The sequence below is a fragment of the Fusarium proliferatum genome (assembly GCF_900067095.1).
Source record: "Fusarium proliferatum ET1 genome assembly, contig: FPRO_scaffold009, whole genome shotgun sequence".
Taxonomy (NCBI): Eukaryota; Fungi; Ascomycota; class Sordariomycetes; order Hypocreales; family Nectriaceae; genus Fusarium; species Fusarium proliferatum.
In genome coordinates this window covers 1,711,139-1,729,697 of record NW_022194798.1, presented here as the reverse complement: position 1 = coordinate 1,729,697, position 18,559 = coordinate 1,711,139, and the positions used below count along the sequence as shown (strand labels likewise).

Below are 18,559 nucleotides of genomic sequence, written 5' to 3'. Positions count from 1 at the left end.
AATACTTAAGTACCTAAAATGTTAAAAAGGTAGAATTATACTTAATAGCTTATAATGCTATTTTGCAATATAGTTGAAATTATATTATCTTAGAAGGGGGAGAAAAAGAACAGCGTTATCACAAAATTGGAATTAATTGTAAAAACACAAACTCAATCTTTGTCAAGATTGGGATTCGAACCCAAGAATCTTTCGATACTGCAGAAATCCCTAATTGACTAGGTAAGACAGAGTCTTGAATGCAGCGCCTTAGACCACTCGGCCATCTTGACTGATTTGTGTCTTTCCGTTTGCGTAGAAGTTGCATTTCAGGTCTCTCGGTTGATATTCTTGCAACGCTCCAAGCTAATCACTTCTAGTGCTTATATTTGCTTATGATCGCTGTATTACGCGGCTGTATCTTAGGTGAGATTACCTTCAGTCCGTAATCATGGAACGATATCTAATGCGACATGACGCAACCACTAAACAAGTCATGCCACATTATAAGAGGCTTTTACGTGTCGACCTTGGAGACATTCAGTCTCAACCTTTCGCTATTCAAGCCGGCCTAAGCAAGACCTGTCAGCACCAATGGATGTGAAGAAACAGCGCATCGTCATTGCAGGCGGAGGCTTAGGAGGTCTCACTGCAGCGTGCCGATTGGCGTGCGACGGCCACGAAGTCGACCTGTTCGAGAGATCTCCATCGCTATCCACTGCGAGCGGAGCCATCTTTGTGAGATCAAATGGCGTCAGGTGTTTCTACCGATGGCAGATGCGCGAAGCCTTTGAAGCTGTGACTGCACCGATCAAAGAGCACGAGACTCGCAATGGCAACACGAACGAGCTGTTGCATACTCTTGATCCTGGTATTTATTCTAAGTTTCCGGAGTGGTCCACTGATCGCCAGGCGTTGCAGACCGTTTTATATGACGAGGCATGCAAAGCAGGAGCCAAGATGCACTTCGGAAATGAGATCATCACGGTTGAAGAGGATGACCAAGCCGCATATGCAACTTGCAAGGACGGCAGTAGAGTCACGGCAGATTTGATCTTGGCAGCCGATGGCATATCCTCTCGTCTGCGATCTCAGGTTCTTTCTCATGTCGACCCATCTCGTCTCACCGTGATCCGAGCGCCTTCGACACATTACCCAACTGAGATCCCAGCTGATATGCTAGCCAACGACGAGAGAACCAAGTCCCTCTGTCAACAACCTGAGTCAGAAAATGGCATCATGTGGGCTGGCCATGGTGGATATGCCATTGGCAAGTACAATCACCATCGAGGCCTGTTCAACATCATGTTCTCGATTCAACATGGTGCTGAAGACAGCGAAGCCAGTGAGAAAAAGCTCTTTGATGCGACTGACGACAGTGAAGTCGTCAAGAGTTTCTTCTCGTCGTTCAATCCCACGGTCGTTGCTTTGGCGAACATGGTGCAGAGCTGCTCCCGCTGGCGGCTGGCTAGACTGGAACCTTTGGATACGTGGTCGAGTCCGAAGCGGAGGCTGGTACTTCTTGGAGACTCGGCGCATGCGATGCTTCCGAACCTGGCGGAAGGATTCAGCTCTATTGTGGAGGATATAGATGCCTTGTCCATACTGTTTTCGGAGAGCAGCCGGGACGTGCCGACGACAATCGAGACATGGGAAAAGACTCGCATTCCTCGGGTGACGAGGCTTCAGAATGGCTCGACGTGGAATTACAAGCTGTATAACTCTGGCAAACCCCCGGGATCCGAGTTGACGGGCGAGCAGAGGGCATTACCCATGGGTGAAGGCGACGGCAATGCACCATTCAATACTCTGCCCTTTGATAAATGGATGTTTGACTACGACACGGCTACAGAGGTATATCATATCGATCCTTCATACTTGGCAACACATTCTAACAGTGAATAGGTCCGAGTTGCAATGGAAGCCTAGTTATTATAGCCCAGAGGACCAGGCAAGATAGCCCATCACATAGAGCCTTACCCGGCTTCTGTCCTGTCGGCAATGAAATACACTCTATCATCAAAACTTGTTCAACTGTATAATTTCTATTTTGCATGATTGACCAATCCAGCCGTAGTCGCACAAGAAGATGCAAGAGGATACCTGACACATGATCAGCACCGCCGAACTGCTCCCTCAGATTGCCAAGTTCTGATACCTGAATGGGAGCTGCTCGCCCACGGGCGTGTGATTAGCAATGCACAGAAATCTATTATCTACTTCTGTAGCTCTATTGTCTAGCTATCAAAGTTGCGGTATGGACATTGGACCGATTCGTTCTTGTCCTGTAGGCATAGCTGGCGGGCCTCGCTTGTACCAACTGCACCGTAAGCGGTCAGATCCGGACTGACGCCTATAGTATCGTACTTCTGCAACAGGTTCCGAACTTTACTCTGTGCAGCTTTTCGCTTCTCAGGAGTTCCGAGCAAATTATCCAAAACCCATTTCGGCTGCAAGGCGATCATTGGTACACTCATATGTCTGCTCCATCGCTTCTGATGGGCTGGGGTTAACATGACCGGGAAGACGGGCTCTCCATTGAAGCAAAATGTCCACTTAGCATCCTTTGTGTCTTGTGGAATATCTTCTGGCCAAGGTCTTGGATCGCAGATACGAAGGCCTCGAAGCATGTCCCAGAAGGTACGGTTATGCTCTTCGACAGTCCGCTGCTTCTCGGAGGGGCCGCCAATGACGACGAGTGATGTATTAGGGCCCAGAGAGGTTGACATCCGTAGATACTCAACTAAAGCTAGAGCTACCTTTCGAACATTTCGAGGCTCCGATGGGTTGTCTGACTCCAGGAAAACATAGCGATGATCGTCTGATCGATAGCCCATGGTGGCGTATACGCAAGGAAATGTCTTCATTCCGCTCCCCTTGGCTAATATTGTGCTTTTGAAATCTTGGTACGCAAGGCCTTGCCAAGTATCCTTGCCGAACCGAGTCTCAACTTCAGTCCTGATAGCATGTCAGTTTTGAAAATATAACCGATGAGTGAGCCGCGAACCTCGTCAATAGGTCCGTTGATGAAGATGACGGGATCTCATTCACGTCATCGACGCGTAAGGCGGCTTCCTCGTGTTTCGACGGAGGTGTCCCGAGTTTGAAGCCATTCGTGATAAATCTTAGCTTCTTTAAGAACTGATTGATAGGGGCTTTTCGAAATTGTATTAACTTAGCCACCACCGTAACGGCGGTGAATAAGATGACGGCATTGATAGCGAGCTGCATGATGAGGAGAATTTGAGAATACGCAGTGATATCACGTCATATGTTCAAAGAGAGTGCCAGTTCAGTATCAGTTCTAAGTGGGAGTAGACTCAACTTATAGGTACTATCATAGTGGCAACCTGGCAATGTTCATAGTACCAACAGGACAAAGTATAAGTCATTGACGTGAATTGACTGAAGTACCAGGATCGGAAGCTAGTCTTGGATCGAGCTGTCAGGCTTCTGGGAAAGATCCGTAACACAAAACTCCCAATAGCGTCATGGTTATTGCTAGAATTGTGTGGTCTATGGATAGAACTAATGAAATCAACATGATGTATGCGCCAAGCGATGATGCACACATATATCCCGGCCGGAACTTTTCCTCCGATATGTAAATAGGCTGTAAACCATTTCGAGGTAAAGTGCGCAAAGCAAGCATCAGCTGTCAGGTCGATCAACTGCAAGAATTGTCCGAGATAAGCTTTTGTTATTAGCTTGTCATCTAATCACGCTATTAATCATTTTGCTGCAGCTTTTCGTGGTGAAGTCGTCTTCTACGGCTCCCCCAGATTTATCGGGATGACAGATCGAGTCTGGGGAAAGGTGGATCCTCCCGGGTGTTAAAACACGAGCCGCTGAGGTCATGCCTTTGATGGTCGCATCATCGACAACGGAATGCTGCGGTTACCCTCTGATCAACATTACCGTGTGATCTCGTAATATTCGTCACAGCTGGCATTCAAATCGACTGCTCTGGGCTAGGTGCCTCAGCTGATTGATCAGGATCCAGCAAATGATCTACACTAGATGAAAGGAAAGCCCTTAAGCCTGTTTATGCTTCTCTACAGATCAATTCTTAATTAGGCATAGATTTTATGTCTAATAATGCGAGGACTGTGGTAGAGCGAAACTAGCAATGATGAATATTACGAGTTGCTGCTGTAATTTGCCAACTATTGAGGATGCTCAATACTACAAAGTCATGGAATATCTCGTAGCTCAATAACCGTCCCGTTTCTAGAACGGCCTCAATATCTACCATTTGATTCATGGTTCACCTCGATTTAGCACTTAAACTGCCACAATCGACTGATCACAGCCCCTGCCGAATTCCCGGAATGGAGGATACTAGACAATTACCCGATGGCATCATCGAACTCGCGCCCCGGACAGGAACTTCTTTCTTCGTCGATAAGGGCCAACGCCTAACAGTAATCGATCCGAAAGGCGGTCAAGTCTCTGACCTTGTGGCATTCAGCCGACACGACACAGACGAGGTCATATCCAACGGACGCACATTTGACTATGCAGACACCATATACCTGACGACCAACCACCCGCTGTACTCAAATCGCAGCAATGTCATGCTCAAAATCGCCGACGACACTTGCGGACGTCACGACTTTCTGCTTACGCCGTGTTCCAAAGACACCTTCCGCATCATTTACGGCGACAAGGAGCCGCACCACGGCTGTTTCGGCAACCTCTCCCTTGCGCTAAGCAAATACGACATCGCGCCAGACCGCATTCCTTGCGCGTTCAATTGCTTCATGAATGTGCCTGTAGATGGCAAAACGGGCAAATTCACGGTGGAGCCGCCTATCAGTAAGGCTGGTGATCATATCGACTTTGTCGCGGAGATGGATCTCATTATTGCTATTACTGCTTGTTCAGCTGGCAAGTCTAATGGTGGTAGCTTTAAACCCATTCAATACAAGGTAGTTTGAAAGAATCATGGGAGATATGCTAGTATGCATCCGTTCACAAGCTTTCTGTGGTTTCACAAACGGTCTCAGAAAGGACAAGTGGTGATGCTGATAGTCGACAGCGCGTCATTGATCTTCTCAAATGTTGAATTCGAGCTTGTATGCGCAAAGAGCAATCTTCAAAGGGCTCGGATTTTTCTTACCCGTCTCAAAAATAGATGATATTAAACTATCGCACAAGTTTTAAACGATCAAAGTCTTCAACGTCATCCACAGCTGACGATTGGATGTAAGCACATGAGGGACGGGTAGAGGCAGATGATGCCTACACACCCGATCGATCACTAATCCGGCTACGGCCCGTCAGATCGATCGTCTAGGGTCCCGATGCAAGGATTTCGAGGTGCCCCCTATGTAGACTATCCCTTAGACCTTCTTTCTTGCGACCTTTCTCATGATACATGCTTAGAAGTCTGGAATAACGGAGGTTCTCGATAGCGACTCTTTTGCCGCAGCTGTGACAGACAAGTCAATTTATGATTAGTTCTCAATAATCTACGCAATCATCTTCGGAAAGCGCAATGACAAACAAGGGCTCAATTGAAGATGCTGTTCAAGGCAAGGGAGTTCATGTCGACGGCGACAATCGTATTTGCTGGGATGAAGATGCTGACCAACACCCCCGGAATTGGAGTTTTGGGACAAAGACATACACTGCTGCTCTCATATGCTGGTTGGAGATGTACATGACGGCGATCAGCTCTTCTGGGGTCAGTTTGGTCACTACTACGGATATAACTCTTCTGATGATGTTCCAGACAGCCACTGCAGACTCGGCACGAGAGGAGTATGGTGTCAGCAGAACGATGGCCTATTTCGTCTTCGTCACCATGTAAGCTTCGAAGCTAATCAGGGCGGCAATGCTATTGCTGATTTTGAAAACAGATACTTGCTGGGTCAAACCATAGGTAGCATCTTCTGCTCACCCATCTCAGAGGTGTTCGGACGACGAACCATATATATCATTGCAGCAACAATCTTCTGCGTCTCCTCGGCGATAGTGGCTGCGGTGCCGTCAATAATTGGCGTATTCTTCGGTCGGTTCTTCCAAGGCGTGGCTGCGGCAATCCCAGCGACTGTCGCTTTTGGCAACTTTGACGACATGTATAATGCTGAACATAGGATCTGGGTCGTCTACATTTACACCATCCTCGGTATGCTGGGGCTGGCACTGGGCCCTATTTACTCGACATACATCACTTCGAGCATTGGCTGGTAAGTCTACAAGTAATTCATATGCTTTCTAGTCTGACATTAAACTAGGCGCTGGGTATACTACATCTCTACAATTGTTATGGGTGTCACCGCTGCTGCATGCATCTTCACGAAGGAGTCGAACGCAAATCAGTTACTCGACAAGATTGTCAAAGAAGTACGGGAAGAGACTGGTATCGAAAATGTCAAGTCTAGCAATGGTGACGGAGAAGGGCTTACAATGGCCACCTTTGCGCAGAACGCTCTCTTCCGACCCCTGCAGTTCCTTGTCACGGATCCCCTGGTCTTCTTCTGCGCCGTACTATGCGCCATCGCTTTCGGTCTCATTTACGGCTTGACAGAATCACTTACCATAGTCTACACCGCGCCGCCATTCAACTTCTCACAGAACAGCTCCAGTCTCGCATTTCTCGCCATCGCGATCGGCGAGGTGCTCAATATCCTCCCCCGGATCTACGACGCCCACATATACAAGAAATACCGCCGAACCCACCGGCGCATCCTTCCAGAGAGCAAAATCACGTCGTTTGCAATTGCGGCGCCATCTCTTGCCATCGGTCTATGGCTTTTCGCCTGGACCATTCCACCGCGGGTCACAAATGTTCCTTGGCCTGTCAGCATGATTGGTCTGGTAATGATCGGATTCAGTCTCAACGATTTTAGTTACGTGCTTTTTGGATACGCCACTGACAGCTATGGAGAATATGCTGCTAGCGCTGTCAGTGCTATCAGCTTGACGCGTACGTTGACTGCTGCGGTATTTCCACTCTTCACGCATCAGATGTATACGGGGTTGGGTAGCAATGTTGCCACGAGCATCTTAGCGGCGGTGGCGAGTCTCTTTGCCTTTACGCCACTATTATTCTTGAAGTATGGTTCGAGACTGAGGCATCGAAGCAAGTTTGCGGCGGACGATGGGCAGGCTCTGCAGCAGGAGAACCTCCATATGAAGGATAAAGAGTAGATGTTGCCCATTACACGGGTCTATCCAAGTCAAAGGCCATCCGCCTACGTCTCTTGTAAGCTATCTGAGAAATAGAACAAGTACTCTCGATTACATGTCTTAGACTTTTAGCTGAGACAACTACACATAGGCCAATATTTATTATCATAACTGAGACATGACTCAGTCTTGCTAAACATACTACCGTGTATATAATTGTTCGAATCCAAACTTTCATCATCCATGAAACAGTGAACCCCGTCTCGCCCTCTTAACTGTTTCAGGATTGATGATAGGAGGATAAGGCTTAGGCATCATACCCATTATCTCCCACGTGCTACCCCCTCCATGGGATGTGTGGTTAAACGTGAATTTGATGCCTTTTTCCCGCGCTAGCTCGCTTACCGGCTTATATAGATCTTTGTCTATGCCGCCAAACACAAACAACCATATCTCAAGAGTTTTCAGCGAACAAAAACGGTTACCAGGGCCGCAAGCCTCCAGCACCGTACACAGCAATTCGACATGCTGCAGAACCTGTGGTTGATAACACGCAAGATCGCATTGGAGGCCAAGGTGCTCCAGTGATCTCGGTAGAAAATTCAGCATTTTCTCGTTTCTTGAATTGTCACGATAGTAGAGGACATGGATATCCGTGCTGAGGCGCTTGAGCTTATTCATCTGTCCAAAGCACTCTTTAAGGCATTCCATACGCGCACTAGACGCATTTACAAAACTCGTGTCATGCCTGAAGCGGTGCGAGGCAAGACTGAACGCGAGCTCCTCCAAAAATGCGGCATGGAGGAGCAACGCTTGTCGAGTAAGAATGAGCGGGGCGCTGTTTTGTCCGTCATCAGTCGTTCGGATGGGGTTTCTCCAAGTGAAGACGAGCTTCTTCAGTCGTTTGCAGGCGCTGACAACAGTGAGCAGTCCACGGTTCGTGAGGCAAGCGGCTTCTAAGAACAACTCCTCGATAGGCGAAGTGCCAACAGGAAACCGTGTCTCGTAGATATCAGGATCCAAGCCCAACCTGGAATGTTCAATCTGGTCCTTCTCCTCTGAGATGCTTTTGATCGGTATCTCGTCAGATAACGCTGAGAGAGCAAGTGTTTTGACATTCGGAAGGTGGAAAAATGGTGCCGCACATTGAATGTTTCCGGGATCGTCATCGTCGTACCATCTGAGGACAACGAGCTGAAGGTTGTCTAGTGGCCGCTGGGGACCTTTATGCCTGAGAGCCAAAGACAGAAGATTTAACACTAGCAGTCTTGACTCTTGATAGTACGGAATCGTAAGGTTGAGACTCTCAATTCTGGTACATAGAACTAAGAGAAGCGCCGCTACCGGGTCTATTTTTGCAGTGACTAGTCCTTCGCACCAGCCAGGGTCATTGGCAAGCTCTGGAAACCGTTGACGAGCTGCTGAAGCAAGTTCATCAAGCCCGTCAACACCAACCAATGGGTCATCTTCTTCGATGCGAATGAGGTCATCGAAGACTATCGATTTGACATTCCTTTGGAGGTACGGATTTCGCACAAGATGCAGTGCGAAGCGAGCAGGTGCCTTTTTGTGAAGAATCTCAGGATGAAATGGCCAATGGCGGACGAGAAGCGGTGAGGCAATTCTGTGCAGTCTCTTATTGACATATATGACTTGGAAAAGCGCTAGGCGATCTAAATCACCTATCAAGGTGTAGATCTGAGTGTGGATCTCATCCGGGAGGTCCAGCAAGTTTCCCATTCTGCGTGTCGTAGGACTTGTTGAGTGAAGTCAGCAGATTATCGAATGTTGCGGGGTTGCTGATGAGATTGGGATGATATGGCATTGTCACGTGCAAGTTCGCATTTGTACAACATCAAGGTTGCATCAGGGGACGAGGAGTTTTGGTGCACACAATGCTACACATTGAAGCAGTTTGAACAGTTATATGAATAAACTATATAAAGAAGAAATATGTAACTCGAGAAAAATGTGTCAAAGGTGACTGAGAAACTCTACTACTTGGTCTACTTCTCAGCCTTGACATCAAAGCGGTCCAGGTTCATGACCTTGGTCCACGCAGAAATGAAATCCTTCACAAACTTCTCCTTCGCATCAGCGCTGCCGTAGACTTCAGAGATAGCACGCAACTCAGCGTGAGATCCGAAGACCAGATCAGCGCGGGTAGCAGTCCACTTGACGGACTTGGTGGCGCGGTCAGTGCCGGTCCAGAGCTCGCCCTGGCTATCCTTCTTGGCCCATGAGTAGGCGGGAGAGAGAAGGTTGACGAAGAAGTCGTTGGTGAGCTGGCCCTTCTTCTCAGTGAGAATGCCGTTGGAAGAACCGTCGTAGTTGGCGTTCAAGGCACGGAGACCACCCACGAGGACGGTCATCTCAGGAGGAGTGAGTGTAAGGAGAGCAGCGCGGTCAACGAGGATCTCCTCAGTGCGAGCACGGGTAGTTCCATGTCCGTAGTTACGGAACCCATCGGCAAGGGGCTCAAGGTAACCGAACTGAACGAGATCAGTCTGGTTTTGAGTAGCGTCAACACGACCAGGAGTGAAAGGAACTTCGACGTCCTTGAAGCCAGCAGCCTGAGCGGCCTTCTCAATAGCAGCAACACCACCGAGGACAATCAGATCAGCGAGAGAGACCTTCTTGGAGCCGGACTTGGCGTTGAAATCCTTCTGGATCTTCTTCAGAGCAGCGAGGACCTGCTTGAGCTGCTTGGGGTTGTTGCTGACCCAGTTGACCTGGGGCTCAAGGGCAATACGAGCACCATTGGCACCGCCGCGCTTGTCAGTTCCACGGAAAGTAGAAGCAGAGTTCCAAGCAGTAGAAACAAGCTTAGAAACATCAAGACCATCGGTAGAAAGGATAGTGGACTTGAGACTGGAGATCTCAGCCTCACCAATGATGTCGCCCTTTCGCTCAGGGAGAGGATCCTGCCAGATGAACTTCTGCTTCGCAACCTCGGGTCCAAGGTAACGAGAAACAGGACCGAGATCACGGTGGAGGAGCTTGTACCAGGCGCGAGCAAAAGCAGCGTTCAACTCCTTGGGGTTGTCGTGCCAGCGCTTACAGATCTTAAGGTACGAGGGGTCGTTGATGAGGGCGAGATCGCTGGTGAGCATGGTGGGACGGCGGAACTTGCCCTTGACGAAGGGATCGGGGTACTCGAGCTTGCCGTTGAGAGCCTCCCATTGCTTATGGCCCGCGGGGCTCTCAACGAGGGTCCAGTTGTTGCCGAGAAGAGACTTGAGGAAGTGGTTGCTCCACCTGGGATTTGTTAGTAAGAGTGAGACCGAGATGCACAGGGGGGACGTACTTTGTGGGAGTGGTGGACCAGATAACCTCAAGACCACTGGTCATCTGATCAGGACCGTTGCCCTCATTGACGCTGTTGTGCCAGCCGAGACCCATCTCTCCAAGATCAGCAGCCATGGGCTCGGGGCCAATGTTCTTAGCAGGAACTGCACCGTGAGTCTTGCCCAGGGTGTGACCACCAATGATGAGAGCAGCAGTCTCCTCGTCGTCCATACCCATACGGCCAAAAGCAGTACGGATATCAAGAGCTGAAGCCTTGGGGTCAGAGCTTCCATCAGGACCCTCGGGGTTAACGTAGATAAGGCCAAAGTGCGTAGCACCAAGAGGCTTCTCGAGCTTATCGGCACGCTCGTAAATGTCTGTGCTACCGTTGTAGCGAACGTCGTTACCCTTGGGGACAAAGGTGGACTCGGCACCCCAGTAGATGGACTCATCAGCCTCCCAGGTGTCAGCGCGACCACCGGCGAAACCGAGGGTCTCGAACCCGCTGTGCTCGAGGGCGACGTTGCCGGCGAGGACGATCAAGTCAGCCCATGAGATCTTGCTGCCGTACTTTTGCTTGATGGGCCCTGTGATTTGTTAGATTTCGGGGGTTTGTGTGACGGCTGCGTAACGTACAGAGCAGACGACGGGCCTTGTCCAGGTTCTGGTTGTCGGGCCAGCTGTCGAGAGGAGCAAATCGTTGTTGACCCTGCTGATGTCAGCAAAACAGTCGAGAATATGGCATTGAGATCATTACTAACCATTCCAGAGCCACCTCGGCCATCCATTGCGCGGTAGGTACCAGCGCTGTGCCATGACATGCGAATAAAGAGACCACCATAGTTACCATGGTCAGCGGGCCACCAGTCCTGAGAATCAGTCAGGAGCGCGTTGAGGTCCTTCTTCAAAGCAGCAACTACAAAAGAAATCAGTAAATAGTCTTCAGTTCCAGAATTGGTGAAACTCACAGTCCAGAGACTTGAAGGCCTCGGTGTAGTCGAAATCAGCACCCAATGGGTTATACTGAGGCGAAAACTGCCTCAAGACATCCAATCTCAGAGCACAAGGCCAAAAGTCCCTGGATCGAGTGCCGCCACCAGCCTGGTTGCTAGCGACGCGGCAGATGCCAAAGTCCTCGGGGATTTCTCTCGGGGGAACGAGATTAGTGTCTGTGGCGCGCTTGGCAAAGGGGCAGCCCTGGCTAGCGGCCAAAGGCACGAGGCCAGAAGCCAGCAGAAGAGATTGTACGTGCATGGCTAGGAGTATGTGCTGTGCTGTGAGGTTGTGAGACTGACAGACGAACAGACTAGAAGAATGGGCGGATTTGCGTTTGGTTTTGTACCCGCAGTCGAGAGGCAAGAAAAAGAAGGTTACAGTGACGATCTTACAGGGGCTGCTACAGCGCCAAGTCGGCAGTGTCAGTGGTATAGGGCCTTATGCAGCAGGTCAGACGCTCGGATTAGCAATCGAGGCTCAGTTACAGTGCATCTTAGTCTAGCCATTGGCGCATGGATCAAGGGCCTGCGGTATCACAAGGATAAACCCAGCCTTTTCTTGCCTCTTCTAAGCAGTGCAATCCACAGCAACGTCACTGACCCCTCCTGCTTGTTTCCCAGATAGTGATAGGCGGTGACGATACTGGAATCAGATGTCTCGTCCGTGGATTTCTGTTCTTGTGGAGACGGACAAAATCTTGGGTGCTAGGGCGCGAAAAGGAAAAGATCCCTGATAAGCGGCAATGCCAATTGAATCACACGCACCAACTGCCGACAGGGATGGTAAATCACAGGACTGCTATTGGTTTACGTGAGACTTGGTCCATACTGAGAAGGTGGTAGCTTAATATAAACTTTTGGAGAAGAGCAGTGAAACACATGGTTTAGAGTTTATCATTTACCTTGAGGAATTGACCTTATGCACGTTGTTTTCTTTATAATTTTCAGCGGAAGCTGATTAAGCTAGAGCTGTCTCTGTTGGAGATAGATTGGGCAGAGTGATTCTCTAATCGCCCTGCCAAGAGGTGATTATCCCACATATGATCCGACTACCCACTCTTGCTCACCCTGCCGTACCGCAACCAATCGGAATATTGTGAAACAGATTAGCTAGGTAAACGATCAATGCCGTGAGCGCGGGCCGGAGTAAAGGTCCTAGAGGGCAAACATCGTCGGGTGCAGTGTCACCTCGGGCTCTTCCCAAGTTCCCGATTACAGTGCAGTACGTTGCAAGCCGAGACAAATTGAGCTGGCCTCGTCTGCTGTACAACCCCGTATTTTACGAATGCAGATGACTTTTCTGTGTATCTGCTCTACTGTAGTCTGCAAATTATCTGACCGCAGGGCTCGGGCTTACTGACAATAAGCTCAATCTCATCCCTGCCCGTTGCTCGGTCGTCAGCAGTAACTATTCGCCCTTTGATTCGCACAGCTTGTTGCTTGGCTCATTTATCATCACAACAGACCAGCAAAATAAGCATACGCAGTCACAAACTGCGGTCGCATTCTGGGTCCGGTCGATCCATGTACCCGAACCTTTGGGCCATACAATTCTCAACAAGTCATCACCAACAAAGCAATTAAATTCTGCATGCTCATCCCATCTACCAAGACTTTTTTGCTAATAATAGCAATGCCCTTCTGCAGCCGACATCTTGGCTTCACAAATCCCGCAGGTCAAATGGTCTGATCCCAGCGTAGCAATTCCCTTGTGATCGATCCTGTAGACCATCCAATATCACGCTCAGAACAACGAATTCTTGGGGTTCCATGCAGCGGCAACTCTATCTAGAATGTCACATCCCGCTTTGCGAGCCCATTGGTCCTCGCTACGCAGTGGCAATTTCGCCCGGCCGTCCCCATCCCTGATCCCAGGCCTTTATCATCGATTTATCAGTAGGATTCAACGGTTTTCCCCTCTCGAAGAAGAAGCTGCAAAGACGCAAGTTCCTCTTCCTTTCTGCATCGACATGGCGCAGCCGCAGGAATGCAACTTTCTCAACAGAGCCGCGACCCTGCATAAACAAATAATCACGATCCCAGCCACAAAACGGTGAATCAATTCGTGCGATTTCTTAACCGACCTTAGCAGAAACTCTATTATTAGCTCTGCGCGCATTTGGGTACCTGCATTACTATTGCCTGCCATTTCATAGGATCTTTGCTGCTGCTGCTGCAGTAGCAAGCTTTCCATGGATGTCCTTTTGAGCAGTGCCGTGAATGGACATACCGTAATCGTGCAGGTCCAGACAATTGATTTGGAATCATGCGGAGTAAATTAGGCAGTCGAGGTAAGCTAAACAGGGCAGAGGTGAATTGTGCGGGGGGAGAAACATCATCACGCGAGGGCAGGGGAGCAGGGGTTATAGCGCTCTCGCTTCGCCACTGTTGACGACGTTGACCTTGGAATCGCTGAGCGCTAAACTTTTTCCGGTTATTGCAAGCGTTCTGAATGTCTTCAGAGTTTACAGTTTTCGTCAGTAGTCTTTGCTTCTATTCGCTCGTCTCACGATGGTTTTGGTTTGAGTACGGGTAGCGGCAAGTATACAGCTTGACATGGAGCCACGACGCGTTGCACTCGTATGACGGACGGGTTAGGCCTTACCCTAAACCGTAGAGCTTAAAATGCTCTGAGGGGAAGTGACATGCTCCGAATACCCTCAATTGAAGGATAGTCGCGGGATAGCGATCATAGCATCTCGGCATGATGTTGCGGTAATTGAAAATCGACATATCTTCGGTCCGACAGTTATTCTTCTCTTCGGCATCGTCGGCAGCATCATAATAATACTGCAATATAGCCATACTCATCGTATGTCGTTCATTAGAGTTTCCATCATTAGTATTAAACATTAGTCTGTACGGTATGTCCCGCATCTAGCTCCAGGGTACATCCTTCTCTCAGTACCTGATCTATCCCAATTAAGATATCGCTTATCGTGATATCCTCTGTTCGCACCCGATTCTATCCAGACAGCCTTTTTTATCCTTTGAAATAGCCATTCCCCTCGCCGATTGAAAGACAGAAGATGTACCTCTCCCTCCCGATGGACATTTCTTCGGGAATTGGAGTACCTCGGCATCAACCTCGACCTTGATCGGTAGATCCTCCTCGAGTTCCTCTTCTTCATTATCGCTGCGCGTATCTTCTGCATTTCCACCACGCAACACCCGAATGACCAATTTGACAATCATGACAAACCACACAAGCATGAGTGCCTCCAGAAACAGAAGTCCGCTCGTGAATAGCATTTTGATAATGTAGTCGTAGCATACTCTCCCATTGGTGTAGATCAATGGCTCAAGCACATAGAAGTAGCCGTTTGCCGGAACCTCCAGAGGACCAATGATGTTCTCGCCTGAGCCAATGAAGCAGCTCCGCGTGGGAGCCCAAGCATGCGCGTAAACAGACCAGCATACCATCGGGAACGCAATGTGGCGGCACAGCACCCAGCTTACAACGAACGCGCCGAACATGAAGTCGCACAAAGACTGTAGCTTCATGTACTTCAGGCACTTCGCGATGGAGAAAACTAAGTCGTTGAAGTCCATGAGGATCAGAACAACATTGCCGACGGGGGTGAGGCCATATCGATACGAGCAGTACACCAGAGCAATTGTAACGACGTGATGAGAGAGCATCTGCCAGTGATCCTTGCGCCGCTTCTCAATGTTGATGACAACCATTTGCTGAAGCCAGAAAGCCAATTGTGCCAGCATGTAAATCTTCATGAGGCTGGATATTTCGCGATTCGGCCATTTCGTCCACATAGCCTCAAGATCTAACCAATACGACGACGATGCATAGATGTACTGCCGACATCAGTTAGAAACCTCATGTAATTGGCGGAGACCTCAATCATACCGTACCAACAGACCAGGAAGTGGCATAGTAAACCACCATCCAAGCCTGTTCCTTGAACCGCATGGATCTAGCCCTCCCCAGTCCCCAGGCGGCCGCCAACGGGTCCAGAACGAACCGCATAGTAGCATCCCGCAGACCCGTCAACACCGCGATCAGAACGACCACGAAATAATTGTCATCGAATCCGACATTGTACTCCCCCGTGAACTCGTCTCGGTACGAGAGCGACGTGAGCTTGGCGGTGAGGGTACGTGTAAGACTGTTGTATTGCGCGATCAGCAGAGGGGCTAGAATACCGAGGCATATGCCTAACAAAGTCAGTATTGTGGAAACGGGCGCCGAGTGGGATGGTTTGTTTTCGTATATTTACCGAATTGGTTATCGATAAGCCATTGCTTTACGGAAGTTTGTTCTTGATATCGTTTTGAGCATAGTTTCGCTGCCATATCGACTTTTCCTAATTGATGCAGAGTAGAAGGGGAATTTGCGTGGGATACAAATTTATATGGTTTCGGAAATAAAATGGAAAAAGTCTGTCATTTAAACGATAAATTTGTCTTATGGTTTTGTGGCCGTGAAATCTGGTGATCATCGACTCACGTATGGGACCATGACGCCGCCCGCGGGGGTCCGAAATAATTTTGCGAAAAGAAGAACCGAGTGAATGCGAAAAAGATTGGATGTTTAATTGCGATGCGCGTATGCGATGATTGACGTACTCGTGTTCGGAGCTAATAATGGGTAGGTTTTTAAGGGTCGCATCTGCGATCATGAGTCTATCTGGCATGATGGGAGATCTGTTGAAGCTTAGTTTGTGCTTTGACTTTGATAGACAGATTGGATGGCAGCTCGTGATCGGATTGAAAAAGAGTTGGAATTGTCGAGATAACAAATACATCGCTGATTGCGGGCTCCAAGTCAGTCATCAGGACATCTAACTTTTCAGCCAAAAGCAAGATTTTAGGTATCAGTGAGGGCAACGAGTATTTTGACCGTATGCATCTATTGGTGCTCTTTACATTTGCGCCATGGGGCTTGAAGCTTCTTTCAACTTCCTAACCTTGTCACAGCTGGCTCAAAGGTTGACTTCAGGCTGCTTGCTAACAGATACGCCGAGGACGCAATATCCTTTTTCACAATGTAAAATTGACCTAAAAGGCCATAAAGACCAATTAATGTTGCAAAATTGGGCTAGAATACTATGACATTCTTACCGCTGTTCCCACCAGCCAAATATTCTTGTCTCATTTTCTCAGCATCTTCAGGCTTCCATTCCTTGATCTTGACCTTGATATCATGTTTTACGACTAGATCCAAGAGCTCCTCCGTTTCATCAGTGTCCGCAACAAGGGAGCCAACTAGCTTGATATCACGAAAGATGACGTTCTGATAAGACAAAGTAATGCCATTTTCAGGTTGACCAAGAAGAACCATAGTTCCGTGCTTCCGCGTCAGTTTCGCCGCAAGATCAAACGCGGCGGGAGCATCGGTTGCGATCACCGTGGCGTCGAGGCCAGGGTAGTCACCTTGTATAACGTTGGTGATCTGCTCCATGGAATTTTCAGCTGGATCGGTCGATAAGATGCAGATGTCGGGTTTCAGATCGTAAGATGATACGAGGGCCAGGGCATCTTGCTTGGTATCAATCGCAGCGACTTGGTATCCCTATGCATACTCGTATTAGTGTACGAAGTGTTTCGCAAGGAACTGATTTACCATTGCTTTGGCAACTTGAGTTCCGATATGACCAAGTCCACCAATGCCCACGATACCAATCGAGCCACCAGATGGGACTTGAGCTCTCTTGATGCCTCCGTACACAGTGATGCCAGCACACATCATGCAGGCTGCAGTGGGAAAGTCAAGTGAGTCTGGGAGTTTCACAGTAAATCGAGGGTCGCTAAGAATAGTAAGCGTAGTGAAGCATGATGTGCGTCCATGACGTGAAGAGAAGGACTCACGCTGCCATGTATTCCGCCCATGCGCCATCCGTCGTGATGCCTTTCATACTTGGATTATCGCAGTAAATCGGCCTCCCAGCCTTACAGTCGGGACAGCGTCCTGTCGTCATATAAGTACATATCCTGGCGCATGAGAGAATACCCTACCGCAGCAGCTGTCAAAGTTGAGACATCCAACTCGATCTCCCTCCGCAAACCCTTGGGCATCAGATCCAACTTCAACAACAACACCGGCTGGCTCATGTGACCCAATGAACGGTAGTTTTGAACCAAAAGCATTCTCAAGGGCCATGCAATCAGTGTGACAAAACCCGCCAGCTTTGATCCGGATGAGTAGTTGATGAGGCTTTGGCTTTGGCCTGTCCACATCGGAGACGGTATAGGGCGTGTTAAACTCCTTGATCTGGATTGCTTTCATCATAATGCAGTGATGTTTCGTGTCGAATGTTGGACTTTGTTTCAGTTTAGAGTCCAGAACTGGATTTTCCCAGAAGACCTACGTCATACAATACCAGCTAGTGATAGTGACGCGCTAGACGATTCGATTACACATTTCTAGGGATCTATCTATCCTACCTAGAGTATATAAATGCGGGGTGTGATAAAATAGTGACTTTATGTAGTAAGAGATCTAAAAGGATTTATAGATGCAGAGGCCATAAAAGATTGAGTCAAAGGTATATCGTGTAATCGCAAGAAAGAACACTGATCATGTTTGGCCCCAACTTTGGAGGACAGGTGAAGTACCACTTGGTCTTCTACTCCCTCAGAGTACCACGCGCCTTAGCTGAAAGTGAGTTTCTCTCAGCCGAACTTCATAGCATCCTGTATTGAACTCAGACTGATGCGCTCCATCCCAACACACTTGGTGTCGAGCAACTAACCTTAGCGCGAGATAGTATCATCATTGTTCATGTGTTACAGATACTACACTTGAGGGGTATTGAAAACCCGCATGACGAGCATTATGGTTCGTCTGTGCCCCCAGTTCTAAAAACGATACATCTGAGCTCAGGCTGAGCCGTTCGCACCACTCAGGCTCACGACACTGACAATGATGCGGTTACGACAGCAACATCATCGCTCGTAACATCGAAGGATCAAAAGGGATCATGTGTGATTTCTCACAAACCCCCATAAATGCCCTTTTAGGGTCATGCCCCCAGTCCGCAACAGTCCCCGTGGGATTTAAGACATCGAAGGAAAACCAACGAGCTAGGCTGGTCAAGCCTTGAAATGAATAAGCGCTTCAAAAGTGGGCGTTCATTGATGATAAGAAATATTCCAGGTCTGCCCTGGGCGGTGAAGACGTTTTTATAGGCAGGGTGGGATAA

General features: G+C 48.8%; 8 protein-coding genes and 1 non-coding gene across 9 annotated transcripts; 3 read left to right on the top strand and 6 right to left on the bottom strand.

The window, feature by feature from the left end:
• Positions 1–160: 160 nt before the first annotated feature.
• tRNA lies at positions 161–272 on the bottom strand. Its single transcript has 2 exons — positions 235–272; positions 161–204 (listed from the first exon to the last, which is right to left on the bottom strand). It is a non-coding gene; the product is annotated as a tRNA-Leu (tRNA).
• A 301-nt stretch (positions 273–573) lies between these two features.
• FPRO_15137 (uncharacterized protein) lies at positions 574–1,884 on the top strand (the record flags this gene model as incomplete). Its single annotated transcript, XM_031220576.1, has 1 exon — positions 574–1,884. One exon carries the CDS (start codon positions 574–576, stop codon positions 1,882–1,884), a length of 1,311 nt encoding a protein of 436 aa, XP_031086221.1.
• A 332-nt stretch (positions 1,885–2,216) lies between these two features.
• On the bottom strand, positions 2,217–3,210 carry FPRO_15138 (uncharacterized protein; the record flags this gene model as incomplete). Its single annotated transcript, XM_031220575.1, has 2 exons — positions 2,217–2,937; positions 2,987–3,210. 2 exons carry the CDS (start codon positions 3,208–3,210, stop codon positions 2,217–2,219), a joined length of 945 nt encoding a protein of 314 aa, XP_031086220.1.
• A 1,100-nt stretch (positions 3,211–4,310) lies between these two features.
• FPRO_15139 (uncharacterized protein) lies at positions 4,311–4,919 on the top strand (the record flags this gene model as incomplete). Its single annotated transcript, XM_031220574.1, has 1 exon — positions 4,311–4,919. One exon carries the CDS (start codon positions 4,311–4,313, stop codon positions 4,917–4,919), a length of 609 nt encoding a protein of 202 aa, XP_031086219.1.
• Positions 4,920–5,479: 560 nt separating this feature from the next.
• On the top strand, positions 5,480–7,137 carry FPRO_15140 (uncharacterized protein; the record flags this gene model as incomplete). Its single annotated transcript, XM_031220573.1, has 4 exons — positions 5,480–5,668; positions 5,717–5,790; positions 5,844–6,173; positions 6,222–7,137. The coding sequence occupies 4 exons, from the start codon at positions 5,480–5,482 to the stop codon at positions 7,135–7,137; spliced, it is 1,509 nt and encodes a 502-aa protein (XP_031086218.1).
• A 216-nt stretch (positions 7,138–7,353) lies between these two features.
• On the bottom strand, positions 7,354–8,856 carry FPRO_15141 (uncharacterized protein; the record flags this gene model as incomplete). The annotated part of the gene is made up of 1 exon (XM_031220572.1): positions 7,354–8,856. One exon carries the CDS (start codon positions 8,854–8,856, stop codon positions 7,354–7,356), a length of 1,503 nt encoding a protein of 500 aa, XP_031086217.1.
• Positions 8,857–9,122: 266 nt separating this feature from the next.
• On the bottom strand, positions 9,123–11,658 carry FPRO_15142 (putative catalase 2; the record flags this gene model as incomplete). The annotated part of the gene is made up of 5 exons (XM_031220571.1): positions 9,123–10,374; positions 10,424–10,991; positions 11,041–11,113; positions 11,166–11,320; positions 11,373–11,658. The coding sequence occupies 5 exons, from the start codon at positions 11,656–11,658 to the stop codon at positions 9,123–9,125; spliced, it is 2,334 nt and encodes a 777-aa protein (XP_031086216.1).
• A 2,675-nt stretch (positions 11,659–14,333) lies between these two features.
• On the bottom strand, positions 14,334–15,710 carry FPRO_15143 (uncharacterized protein; the record flags this gene model as incomplete). Its single annotated transcript, XM_031220568.1, has 3 exons — positions 14,334–15,212; positions 15,265–15,551; positions 15,635–15,710. 3 exons carry the CDS (start codon positions 15,708–15,710, stop codon positions 14,334–14,336), a joined length of 1,242 nt encoding a protein of 413 aa, XP_031086215.1.
• Positions 15,711–16,455: 745 nt separating this feature from the next.
• Positions 16,456–17,643, bottom strand: FPRO_15144 (uncharacterized protein; the record flags this gene model as incomplete). The annotated part of the gene is made up of 4 exons (XM_031220567.1): positions 16,456–16,929; positions 16,981–17,164; positions 17,226–17,305; positions 17,368–17,643. 4 exons carry the CDS (start codon positions 17,641–17,643, stop codon positions 16,456–16,458), a joined length of 1,014 nt encoding a protein of 337 aa, XP_031086214.1.
• Positions 17,644–18,559: the final 916 nt, after the last annotated feature.